The 14,097-nt window shown below is 44.2% G+C and overlaps 1 protein-coding gene across 1 annotated transcript in view; it reads left to right on the top strand.

The window, feature by feature from the left end:
* The first annotated feature begins 9,049 nt into the window (after positions 1-9,049).
* LOC125298849 (unconventional myosin-VIIb-like) overlaps positions 9,050-14,097 on the top strand; it is a 57,966-nt gene continuing 52,918 nt past the window's right edge. Inside the window, 4 exon segments of the mRNA XM_048249718.1 lie at positions 9,050-9,407; positions 12,043-12,144; positions 12,764-12,916; positions 13,215-13,399. Coding sequence (XP_048105675.1) covers positions 9,390-9,407; positions 12,043-12,144; positions 12,764-12,916; positions 13,215-13,399 — 458 coding nt within the window. The 5' untranslated portion in view covers positions 9,050-9,389.

The raw sequence follows: 14,097 nt of genomic DNA, 5'->3' as shown, positions 1-14,097 counted from the left end.
GGGCAGTAGCCCTATGCACATTTGCATATTGGCAAGTCATTGGGGGCATCAAAGGAGATACAGCGAGGATGGGTAGACATTTTTGTTGAAGTAGCCTACATGTTACATGTTACTATGAAGTACAACTGATAGATATCTAGGCCTGATTATCTGTATTTTGACAATCCTCTCAACCCCCCAAGTGATTTTTTTTTTCTCTGAACAAGGTAGGCTAATGATGCAGGGCTCTCAAGTTTTGAGGTTATGTGGGGTTCATATGCAGTAAGCATTTGATTGCCAGTATTCATGTTGTACTCATACAGTACTCATGTTGTCATTCTATATTGTACTCATGTACAATACTCATGTTGTACTCATGTTGTCATTCTATATTGATCTACTTTTGCACACAGCATGACAAGACCTAATGCTAGGACTCAAGTCATATCAAGTCAAGACCTAGAGGGCTGAAATGTGGTCAGTTCAAAGATGCTTGTTATCCGGTAGAAAAATAAAAGAATAATCTAGCCTTTGTAACTTTGTGACAGTACATCACACAGTTATTCTAATTGTTTTCCAACAGTGTCTCAGCTTTCCAAAAGAGAGCAGACGTTTGATTATTGGCTAAAGTATGTAGGAGCAATGCCCTCCTAAGTCAAAATGGGGCAAAAGTATAATTTATAATTGCTCAGATCTGCAAAAGAAATGATTTGACACATGGCACTGACAATTCAATAATAGGCCTTTTCACCACCTCTGAGCATCCTAACCTGGACCTTTCAGGGGGCTTTCCTCTCAGGGTGAATGAGAGGATGCTTAATTGCTTTTTACCCGACATTTTTGAATACAGATGCAATGATTAATGCATCCACGGCCAGGATATAATTATATAATATGACGTGATTTAAAGTTTATTTAAATTTTATTAAGTTTATTCATTTAAAGTGACCTATAACAATAGGCTATGCAATACACTTTAATTTGTTTAGTGCTAATAAAATGATTAAGCCTATTTGGAGAGAGAGATGTTTAGAATGTGACAATATGTCAGTCATCGTGTGAACGAAAGTATGACTAGGCTACTTGTTCTGAGCAAGTGTTGTCAGTGAACAGGCTGTGAAACTGTTGGCTAAGTTACAGACAGTCATGGACAACTGATGCTAATTATCTGGGAAACATTCTCTATAGCAGCAGTCACGTTGTCATTGTTTGTGTCAAACAAGTTGTGGATTTGTTGTAACATTAAAAGATGACTTACTCTGTGCTGAAACCATGAACTGATGCTCGAAGCTCCAAGGTGAACGAAACTTGGAAGAAGTAGGCCTAGGTAACAGGTTCACATTCAATAATTCACGTTCAACAATTCCAGGATACGCGTTTTTCATTGGTTGTTGCGTTAAATCTTACCCATACAATACAGTTATTTTCTGATTGGCGATTGTGTTGCACCTCTCGTTATTTTTGATTGGCTGATAAGTGGCAGGCTCAACTCCAGGGGAGACGCGCTAGATTCCTGCCGGTTCCATAGTGAGAGCGGCGCGGCCAGAGACATTTTGGGCGCTGCCGCAGCATATTAAATATATAAATAGTTTTTCTGCGTGAGAAATACAATGTGTGGCGGGAGAGCGTGACAAAAGACTGACATGAGTGACTGTCACGCTCAGTGCGTGACACTTGAGAGCCCTGTGGTGATTATCAGCCATCATTGGATTTTGAGGCACCAGTGTAGGCTACTACGGACATTGACAGGTACTACTCCTGGGTACTTGAGGCCAGGGTTGTGCACAATTCGAATTGCAATTCTGCTTCCTGTTTGCTTAATTGAAATGCAAGTGAAATTCAGTAATTAAATTGGAATTTAAGAGGCAGATTCAATTCAATTCTGGAATTTTGCATAAGCCTGCATGAGGCACCAGTGTAGGCTACTACTGACATTGACAGGTATTACTCCCGGGTACTGTAATGATAAAAAAAAAAAAATCTAATTGGCATGAAGGTACGTGTTGGAAGGTACAGCATATTATTGTTTTTCAAGTTTTTCTGCATCTGTTTTTTTAATTTTTTTATTTTGATTTACTGTAGGCTATACAATTTGTTAAAAGTTGAATGTGCATTACCTCCCTCTTGTGGCAGAACTTACAATAGCACTAATATGATCTCTACAATAGCAATGGGAGATATGTTTATTCATCAGGCAAATATAAAGGAATTAAGGCAAAACAATTAGTGACTGTGTGTTGTGTAGTTGGATGAGTGTGTGAGTTCATGATAGGGTTTTTTAATGTAATGTTTAGTGTTGTTCTTGGTATCTGTTGCTATGAATGCCTGAATGAGGATACTGTAAGATCATTGCATCAGCTGTGCCATGATAAGAGTAGGTGAATGAGAGTAGGGTGGAGATCAGGTGGTTGGAGCAGAGTTCATGGTATGATTGGTATGTGTTTAGCTGTCAGTGGGTACAGTGGTGCGCAGATACTGACTGGGTTTTAGCGTCCTCGGTGCCACGTCGTCCGTCGCGTTTCAGTTTGCCAGCTCAGTGAGGGACTCTGCACTCACCACATCGCTGCGCTGGTTATGAAGTCTAATTTCTGGGTGGAGCGGCTAATGCTGTCTTATTGCCTGCAGGGTGGGACGCTGGTTATGAAGTCTGATTTCTGGGTGGAGCGGCTAATGCTGTCTTATTGCCTGCAGGGTGGGACGCTGGTTACATGATGAGTCTGATTTCTGGGTGGAGCGGCTAATGCTGTCTTATTGCCTGCAGGGTGGGACGCTGGTTATGAAGTCTGATTTCTGGGTGGAGCGGCTAATGCTGTCTTATTGCCTGCAGGGTGGGACGCTGGTTACATGATGAGTCTGATTTCTGGGTGGAGCTGGCTAATGCTGTCTTATTGCCTGCAGGGTGGGACGCTGGTTACATGATGAGTCTGATTTCTGGGTGGAGCGGCTAATGCTGTCTTATTGCCTGCAGGGTGGGACGCTGGTTACATGATGAGTTTGATTTCTGGGTGGAGCGGCTAATGCTGTCTTATTGCCTGCAGGGTGGGACGCTGGTTACATGATGAGTTTGATTTCTGGGTGGAGCGTCTAATGCTTTTTTTCACTATAATCAAATTGTCATGGTTTTTATATTGTCATTGCCATAAACAACACAACTACACAGGACTCCTGGGGCTTGCTCTCTCTCTCTCTCTCTCTCTCTCTCTCTCTCACACACACACACACACACACACACACACACACACACACACACACACCATTGTTGCCTTCCTTATGACCCCTTGCAGCTGTTCTGTGCTTCCTCCTCATTGTTGCCTTCCTTATTTCCTTATGACCCCTCTTTCTCTTTACCTTTACCCTTCTTTTCATTCATCTCTCCATCCTTCTTTACCTTTACCCTTCTTTTACTCATCTCTCCATCCTTCTTTACCTTTACCCTTCTTTTCATTCATCTCTATCCTTCTTTACCTTTACCCTTCTTTTCATTCATCTCTCCATCCTTCTTTACCTTTACCCTTCTTGTTACTCATCTCTCCATCCTTCCCTTTGGTGGTCTGGTCCCTCTGGTTGAGTAAATCACTTCAGTATAACATAGAAATGTTTAGCCTTCTTATACTTTATAGTTTGCTATATAACTAAGTAATAACAATAGTTTCAGGTAAACATATCTTCCTGTCTTTCAAAATGTGCAATAAAACGGGTGAGGTTCTTAATTGACTACGCTTTCTAAACCAAGAGATCAAATCTATTTATTAGTGAGATGGGCCAAGTAGGCTTTGTGTGCTAAGATACATAGCCTAGACATTCTGTCTGCTTTTAGCTAGATACAAACCAGATCAACTCCTCCATAGGTGTAACACATGAAGGATTCCTTCACGTTTGTCAGGCACCCCAAATGGCTTCTCACTGTAGAGATAGTCGGGCATGTATACCCCTGATTTTGGACCAAATCTACCTCTGATGGGGCTTAGTTCTGTTATGGACGAACCCAGATAATGTTGCGTGGTGTTGATGCAGAGCGACTGTCTATGTTGTACTGTCCACTGTTCTACGTTCTGCTATGACAGTACTGACTCAGTCCAGGGGATGTGCAGTGACTTGAATATTTATTTTTGTCCATCCCCTCACTGATGCTTTTTAATAACCTTTTCTCTGAGTTGTTTGGAGTGTTCTTTCGTCTTCATGGTGGTTATTGCCTGCAGGGTGGGACGCTGGTTACATGATGAGTTTGATTTCTGGGTGGGCGGCTAATGCTGTCTTATTGCCTGCAGGGTGGGACGCTGGTTACATGATGAGTTTGATTTCTGGGTGGGCGGCTAATGCTGTCTTATTGCCTGCAGGGTGGGGCGCTGGTTACATGATGAGTTTGATTTCTGGGTGGGCGGCTAATGCTGTCTTATTGCCTGCAGGGTGGGACGCTGGTTACATGATGAGTTTGATTTCTGGGTGGGCGGCTAATGCTGTCTTATTGCCTGCAGGGTGGGGCGCTGGTTACATGATGAGTTTGATTTCTGGGTGGGCGGCTAATGCTGTCTTATTGCCTGCAGGGTGGGACGCTGGTTACATGATGAGTTTGATTTCTGGGTGGGCGGCTAATGCTGTCTTATTGCCTGCAGGGTGGGACGCTGGTTACATGATGAGTTTGATTTCTGGGTGGGCGGCTAATGCTGTCTTATTGCCTGCAGGGTGGGGCGCTGGTTACATGATGAGTTTGATTTCTGGGTGGGCGGCTAATGCTGTCTTATTGCCTGCAGGGTGGGGCGCTGGTTACATGATGAGTTTGATTTCTGGGTGGGCGGCTAATGCTGTCTTATTGCCTGCAGGGTGGGACGCTGGTTACATGATGAGTTTGATTTCTGGGTGGGCGGCTAATGCTGTCTTATTGCCTGCAGGGTGGGGCGCTGGTTACATGATGAGTTTGATTTCTGGGTGGGCGGCTAATGCTGTCTTATTGCCTGCAGGGTGGGACGCTGGTTACATGATGAGTTTGATTTCTGGGTGGGCGGCTAATGCTGTCTTATTGCCTGCAGGGTGGGGCGCTGGTTACATGATGAGTTTGATTTCTGGGTGGGCGGCTAATGCTGTCTTATTGCCTGCAGGGTGGGGCGCTGGTTACATGATGAGTTTGATTTCTGGGTGGGCGGCTAATGCTGTCTTATTGCCTGCAGGGTGGGACGCTGGTTACATGATGAGTTTGATTTCTGGGTGGGCGGCTAATGCTGTCTTATTGCCTGCAGGGTGGGACGCTGGTTACATGATGAGTTTGATTTCTGGGTGGGCGGCTAATGCTGTCTTATTGCCTGCAGGGTGGGACGCTGGTTACATGATGAGTTTGATTTCTGGGTGGGCGGCTAATGCTGTCTTATTGCCTGCAGGGTGGGACGCTGGTTACATGATGAGTTTGATTTCTGGGTGGGCGGCTAATGCTGTCTTATTGCCTGCAGGGTGGGACGCTGGTTACATGATGAGTTTGATTTCTGGGTGGGCGGCTAATGCTGTCTTATTGCCTGCAGGGTGGGACGCTGGTTACATGATGAGTTTGATTTCTGGGTGGGCGGCTAATGCTGTCTTATTGCCTGCAGGGTGGGACGCTGGTTACATGATGAGTTTGATTTCTGGGTGGGCGGCTAATGCTGTCTTATTGCCTGCAGGGTGGGACGCTGGTTACATGATGAGTTTGATTTCTGGGTGGGCGGCTAATGCTGTCTTATTGCCTGCAGGGTGGGACGCTGGTTACATGATGAGTTTGATTTCTGGGTGGGCGGCTAATGCTGTCTTATTGCCTGCAGGGTGGGGCGCTGGTTACATGATGAGTTTGATTTCTGGGTGGGCGGCTAATGCTGTCTTATTGCCTGCAGGGTGGGACGCTGGTTACATGATGAGTTTGATTTCTGGGTGGGCGGCTAATGCTGTCTTATTGCCTGCAGGGTGGGGCGCTGGTTACATGATGAGTTTGATTTCTGGGTGGGCGGCTAATGCTGTCTTATTGCCTGCAGGGTGGGACGCTGGTTACATGATGAGTTTGATTTCTGGGTGGGCGGCTAATGCTGTCTTATTGCCTGCAGGGTGGGGCGCTGGTTACATGATGAGTTTGATTTCTGGGTGGGCGGCTAATGCTGTCTTATTGCCTGCAGGGTGGGACGCTGGTTACATGATGAGTTTGATTTCTGGGTGGGCGGCTAATGCTGTCTTATTGCCTGCAGGGTGGGACGCTGGTTACATGATGAGTTTGATTTCTGGGTGGGCGGCTAATGCTGTCTTATTGCCTGCAGGGTGGGGCGCTGGTTACATGATGAGTTTGATTTCTGGGTGGGCGGCTAATGCTGTCTTATTGCCTGCAGGGTGGGACGCTGGTTACATGATGAGTTTGATTTCTGGGTGGGCGGCTAATGCTGTCTTATTGCCTGCAGGGTGGGACGCTGGTTACATGATGAGTTTGATTTCTGGGTGGGCGGCTAATGCTGTCTTATTGCCTGCAGGGTGGGACGCTGGTTACATGATGAGTTTGATTTCTGGGTGGGCGGCTAATGCTGTCTTATTGCCTGCAGGGTGGGACGCTGGTTACATGATGAGTTTGATTTCTGGGTGGGCGGCTAATGCTGTCTTATTGCCTGCAGGGTGGGACGCTGGTTACATGATGAGTTTGATTTCTGGGTGGGCGGCTAATGCTGTCTTATTGCCTGCAGGGTCTCTATTTCACCAATTGTGAGACCAATAGCACCAATTGGCTGGACCCCTGTTGAATTAGGTCAGTCACTTTAAGGGAGGGTGAATATTTATGCAATCGCTTATTTTACATTATATATTTTTCATTAATCAACATTACTTTGTACAAATATACTTTCACTTTATTAAAGAGGGGAGTTTGGTAAATGAATGTATAAAAGGGGTGAATACCTTTAGGCACTTTATAAAGTAACCACAGTGCAAACTTAGGGGGGGAACTAAATCTAAGCTGATTTAACCTTTAATTCTATTTAGTTTAAAAATATAGAATTAAAGGTCAAATTAGCTTAGGTTTCCATTGTTAATTGTCGTTTAAACTAAACTAAATGATTTTTTCACTGCTAGTTTTAGTCTTAGTTCTAGTTAACTATAATAACCCTGGTACACATTTATGTCACATAATGTATACATTATGCATAATGTAGCACTTCATTTATGTCACATAATGTATACATTATGCATAATGTAGCACTTCAATCTGTGTGTATTGTGTGTGTGGGGTTGAGTGTTTGTCTGTTGCTAAAGAAAAGTAGAGATAATATACATTTCTATCTTTGGCAATGCTGTCTACATTTCTCTCCTTGGCAATGCTGTCTATAACAGATATATAAACTGTCGTTCATTACAGCTGTCTCGCAATGAATGTGTCATTCCAGGAGCCCGACCCCGGAAATGGATTGTTACCAACAAAGCCTGATTCTCTCTCTCTCTCTGTGTGTGTGTGTGTGTGTGTGTGTGTGTGTGTGTGTGTGTGTGTCTGTATGTGTGCTTGAAAGGGGATGTTCCTTCTTGGAAATCAAACCTTATCTTACACAGTTTACACTGGGGTGGAGGCAGGGATAAAGATCACGCCATAAACAGAAGTGTTTCCACAGGTGTGTGTGTGTGTGTGTGTGTGTGTGTGTGTGTGTGTGTGTGTGTCGATGTCTGTGTGCACTTGTGTGTGTGTTCATGGCTTTAATTATGCAAGTCTATATCACTGTTTACAGAAGCAATAGAAATCTCAGATGATATAATCCCCACTGATCAGCACTAGTTTTCTCTGTGTGTGTGTGTGTGTTTGTGTGTGTGTGTGTGTGTGTGTGTGTGTGTGTGCGTGTCAGTGTGTGTATGTTTTCACTGATCAGCACTGGTTTTCAAGTTCTCTGTGTGTGTGTGTGTGTGTGTGTGTGTGTGTGTGTGTGTGTGTGTGTGTGTGTGTGTGTGTGCATGTGAGTGTCTGTGTGTGTTCACGGATCAGCACTGGTTTTCAAGTTCTCTCTGTGTGTGTGTGTGTTCACTGATCAGCACTGGTTGTCAAGGTCTGTGTGTATGTGTGTGTGTGTGTGTGTTTACTGATCAGCACTGGTTTTCAAGTTATCTGTGTGTGTGTTTGTGTGTGTATCTTAACATCATTCATCCATGATGTTAAGATAGTCGTGGCCTACTGGTTAGGGCTTCGGGCTTGGAATCCCCGACCAGTAGGAATGGCTGAACTGCCCTTGAGCAAGGCACCTAACCCCTCACTGCTCCCCGAGCGCCGCTGTAGCAGGCAGCTCACTGCTCCGGGTTAGTGTGTGCTTCACCTCACTGTGTGTTCACTGTGTGCTGTGTGTGTTTCACTAATTCATGGATGGGATAAATGCAGGGACCAAATTCCTTGTATACGCAAGTATACTTGGCCTAGAATCCTGATTTACATTACATTTACGATTTACATTTTATCTGTTGTAGATTTTTACGTGAAACTTAAAACCCCTAAAACATGAAGGTGTTTTATAGTGGCAGGTTCTGAAAAAAACAAAATGGTGGTCAAAATATTATTACCTTGTAAATTGCCAAATAAAGTGATTTGAATCTAAAGAAAACGTTTCTTGTTGTCTTACTCTTATTAGGATTCATGGCATACTTCAAAACATTCATCATTATTCTTTTTTTTTCAAATTGTTACATTTGTTACATCTCTGTCGGGTTCAAATGACAAGACTATACTACACAAAAGATTTGACTTTCAGGTTGGTCACATTCCAGGAAAATCCAAAATCCAGAAAAAACAAACATTATGCTATGTTTTCACACACACACACACACACACACACACTAACACACTCACACACACAAACACACACACACACACACACACACACACACAAACACACACACACAAACAAACACAAACACACAAACAAACACAAACACACAAAGACACACAGTACACACACACACACACACACACACACAAGCACCTTCCTTTTGTGTGTCAGTGTGAACTGCAGATGTCTTTGGCCCTGCAGGGCAAAGTCAAAGGGCCATAAATGTGATGGTGGAAAGGCTTCCCTGTTGCCAAGCGTCAGGGCGTTGGCCACTCCACCTGGACAACAGAGAGGCCCGAGGGGGAATCAGTCACTCGGCTGATGGACAGGACTCCAAGACGGCCAACACCAACAGCTTCACTCAACGCCTCAAAGGAACGCTCCAGAAGATCAGGGAGTGCACTCTAATCGGACAAAGGAAACGGAGAGACATCTCAGATCTGACCCCCAGTGCTCTGCGCCTGGACGTGAAAATGAGATTAGACTCGGAATCATAGTATTCCTCTCCACCTGGACTTCTTTCCACTTGATGCCTCAGGGTTTTTCTTTTCCTACTAGTTTATTGTCACGGCTACTCTACTTCCAGGACTTACACAATAATCAGTGGCTGTCACTATGGTCCTCTTGACAAAGGTAAAGCCAGCATTCACTACAGGGTGTCATTGTTGGAGATCAGAGTACAATAGCACCTGTACAGTAATACTGCTAGTAGCCTAACGTAGCACCTGTACAGTTATACTGCTAGTAGCCTAACGTAGCACCTGTACAATAATATTGCTAGTAGCCTAACGTATCACCTTTGCTAGAATCTGCTGTCTGAATGAAAAGTAATTTCTTCAAGCACCTACTTTATGATTGGATACTGGTCATTCTGGGGGGGACTGAGTTAGAGTGGAATTTGGACTAAGATTAGCTCAGATTGGGTCAGAGGGCTGGATTTTGAGTTGTCTTTGAGCCAACTTTGTTGAGCTGGAATTTGAGTTGATGTGGTGTGGGTGAATGTTTTTTTTAATCACTGTTCCATTGTCTCAACTTTATTGAGCTTGAATTTGAGTTTATGTCCAAAGTGCCTTACATTGTATAACCACTTAATGTGGCTTGGGTTGATTATCAGATTCTTTGTGAATCACTGTCCCATATCTCAACTTTATTGAGCTTGAATTTGAGTTTATGTCCAAAGCCCTTACATTGTATAACCACTTCATGTGGCTTGGGTTGATTATCAGATTCTTTGTGAATCACTGTCCTTGAGTCCCATCTGTTACGAAGAGCGAAAGTGAGCAATCTATGCCACACCACAGGTTTCAGCGATCTGCCTCGTTGCCGGTATATATTGCGTACAGGCTACTCCCTTTATATTGCCCTGTGGACATGAGTGGAGCGAGTGTCCTGTGTTGACCTTCAGAGTGTGTAGGCTACTCTACTGGGAGGGTAAAATGGTGGTATCAGTATCATGTTGATGTTGATATTCACTTATATTTAGAAGATTCTATGATAAATACTCTTCAACAAATAGTTAGTGTTGTTTATATCTCACTCTGTCCTGTGTTAGTCGGGTTTGATTTAATTTGATTAAGACGTCTCATCATAAAAACAAGAAGAAATGGTCTGCTAGTGCGTCAAGCAAATTTGTCTTAAAAAACATGTGGCTGCCAGAGTAAATTTGTCTTGATAAGACTCCTGGAAATAAGTCAAACTCCTATTAAATTAAGTCAAATGATCTTTCGAGAGAGAGCGCTGTACAGTAAGTCTCTTCATACTAAAAACAATACCAGATAGTTTTTTTTTTTATCTTAACATAAGAACAGTGGTGTTTTTGATCTTAACGTAAGATTAATAACACTTAGCACAGTAGTGTTTTTGATCTTAACATAAGATTTATAACACTTAGCACAGTGGTGTTTTTGCAGTGAGGAGAGCATTAGCGTCGCCATCTCGTATCATAAACAGGCTCAGTGACCATGTTCGGGTTCGAGCCTGACCTGAGGTCATTTTCTGGACCCACTACCAGGTCTCGCTCTCGTGTCATTTCCTGGACCCACTACCAGGTCTCGCTCTCGTGTCATTTCCTGGACCCACTAGGTCTCGCTCTCGTGTCATTTCCTGGACCCACTAGGTCTCGCTCTCATGTCATTTCCTGGACCCACTAGGTCTCGCTCTCGTGTCATTTCCTGGACCCACCAGGTCTCGCTCTCGTGTCCTGTCATCGCTTCCTCATCCTGTCTGAAGGCTAAAAATATAATATAACTTAAGACTGTTGTGGGAGCATTAGAATGTCAGGTGTGACTGTGTGACAGTATTAAAGGGTTTACCTGTCAGGTGAGACTGTGTGACAGTATTAAAGGATTTACCTGGCTGAACGGCAAGACGTGAGAAGCTCTCGGGTTGGTTGTGAATGTGTGACAGTATTAAAGGGTTTACCTGTCAGGTGTGACTGTGTGACAGTATTAAAGGATTTACCTGTCAGGTGAGACTGTGTGACAGTATTAAAGGGTTTACCTGGCTGAGCTGCAGGATGTGAGAAGCTCTCGAGTTGGTTGTGAATGTGTGACAGTATCAAAAGGTTTACCTGTCAGGTGTGACAGTATTAAAGGGTTTACCTGTCAGGTGTGACTGTGTGAAAGTAGTAAAGGGTTTACCTGTCAGGTGTGACTGTGTGACAGTATTAAAGGGTTTACAGAGCAGTGTCCAAACTCAGGTGTAAACCAAACCGTGACTTCTGTGTACAGATATAACCCTCATACATAAAGCACAGACAATACAGACGGCACAGACACTATGAGCTAACTAAGGACTCACTGTGTACCGATATAATCCTCATATAGACAGCACAGACACTATGAGCTAACTAAGGACTCACTGTGTACCGATATAATCCTCATACAGACAGCACAGACACTACAGACAGCACAGACACTATGAGCTAACTATACCACTGTCCAGCAGTACTGCTAACAGGCTGCAGCAGGGTACAGCTACCAGCGTACTAGAGGAAAACTAATGGGGGAGCAAGCCGCTGCAACGTTCATACCACATTTAGGGTCCAAGCGCCGCAAGAGTTGGAATCTGACCCGTGGTCCTCTCTGCATAAAGGCAATAAAGTAAAGATTTATACACAATATGTATAACTTAATATTACAAACAACAACGTAAACACACAAAATATGAGCACTTGAAAATACACCATTTATTACAGTTGTGCCAGTTGGGCATTTGGGTTGATATTGATGTATGTGTGTGTGTGTGCATGTGTGTGTGTGTGTTTCAGGGGGACAATGTCTGGGTGGACTCTGATATCGGGGTGGCCGTTGGAGCTCGGGTGAAGAAGGTTGATGCTCACAGCTGCATAGTCGTGGATGACACAGGCAAAGTAAGAGATGCTGCCATTACACATACGCACACACACATATACGCGCGCACACATGCACGCACACATGCACGCACACACACGCACATACACACACACGCACATACACGCGCACACACACACACATGCACGCACACACACGCACATACAAACACACGCACATACACACACACGCACATACGCACACAAACGCACACACACAAACTCAAACTCTCACACACACTCACCCCTAAGCCCACCCTGAAGCCTTTTGCCTCTGACAGCTTCATTCTATTCTGTTGAAAACTGTAAAAGTGTAACACTTGTCACACACACACACACACACACACACTCACACTCAAGTCCACCCAGGTCCCAGTGAGCACATAAGAGGGGCAATCCTCCAGCCTCTTCTCTTGAACTTGAGTGTCTGGTGGAGATATTGGTGGAACTATGCACGTGTTGACAGATCATGTACTTTATGTGTGTGTGTGTGTGTGTGTGTGTGTGTGTGTGTGTGTGTGTGTGTGTGTATGTGTGTGTGTGTATGTGTATGGGGGTGTGTGTGTGTGTGTGTGTGTGTGTGTGTGTGTGTATGGTGTGTGTGTGTGTGTGTGTGTGTGTGTGTGTGTGTGTTTGATAGGAGCGTGTGTTGAGCCATGGGAATGGCAGTGCGGTCAGTCTGATGCACCCTACGTCAGTGGAGGGCGTGTCCGACATGATTCGCCTGGGAGACCTCAACGAGGCTGGCCTGCTGCGGAACCTTCAGCTGAGGCACAAACAAGGCTTTATATATGTAAGACCTGTGTGTGTGTGTGTGTGTACAAACAAGGCTTTATATATGTAAGACCTGTGTGTGTGTGTGTGTGTGTGTGTGTGTGTGTGTGTGTGTGTGTGTGTACAAACAAGGCTTTATATATGTAAGACCTGTGTGTGTGTGTGTGTGTACAAACAAGGCTTTTATATGTAAGACCTGTGTCTGTGTGTGTTCTTTATATTTGTGTATAGACTATAATATGTGGATTGTGATGGTTCTGTGTGTGTGTGGATTTGTGATGGAACATTTGTGTGTGTGTGTGTGTGTGTGTGTTCAGACATACATAGGCTCTGTATTGGTGGCCGTAAACCCATATGAGCTGCTGCCCATCTACACGGCGGAGCAGGTGCATCGTTACCATGGACGCCAACTAGGGGAGTTACCTCCCCATGTGTTCGCCATCGCCGACAGCTGCTACTTCAACATGCGGCGCAACCACACCAACCAGTGCTGCATCATCAGGTCTGTGTGTGTGTGTGTGTGTGTGTGTGTGTGTGTGAGAGAGAGAGAGTTTATATAACAGACATTGCAACTTGTGGTCCATCGGCAAATGTGTGTGTGAGAAATGGAGAGGGAGAATAACAGCCAATACAACTTCGTGTGTGTGTGTGTGTGTGTGTGTGTGTGTGTGTGAGAAATGGAGAGGAAGAATAACAGCCAATACAACTCGTGGGCTTCATGCGTTTGCCGGGATGTTCGGTAACGCTTTAGAATAACATGTGCTTATTAGGTATTAACAGTGCATAATAAGCAGTTAACAATTACTAACAGTTGGTTAACTGTTGTTATCCTTTAATAACATTAACTAACTGTTAACATGCTGCTTGTAAGTGTTAATAAGCAGCCTTTTAAGTTACTTACAAGCATATTTGTTAACAGTTGTAAGTGTTAACAAGCAGCTTGTTAATGCTTGTTAATGGTGTATAAGACAAAGAGGTGGATAACTAATACGCTTATAAGACCTTTCTTACCTACTTGTACTAAATTTTGCAGCCCCCCAATCTAAAGCGAGGACCATGTAGCCTATAGTTCCACAAGCCCAACCTTCTATCTCTCTATATACTGTATATCTCTATCTAGCTTGGTTTAGCTGTGAGAAATGCACCTTCAAAATGGCTGCAGTGACCAGGAATCGAACCCCAGTCTCCTGCATCATAGTG

Source organism: Alosa alosa, chromosome 8, assembly GCF_017589495.1.
Source record: "Alosa alosa isolate M-15738 ecotype Scorff River chromosome 8, AALO_Geno_1.1, whole genome shotgun sequence".
NCBI classification, from domain to species: domain Eukaryota; kingdom Metazoa; phylum Chordata; class Actinopteri; order Clupeiformes; family Clupeidae; genus Alosa; species Alosa alosa.
Note: the sequence above shows the minus strand (reverse complement) of the source record. Positions and strands in the feature narration are given on the sequence as shown.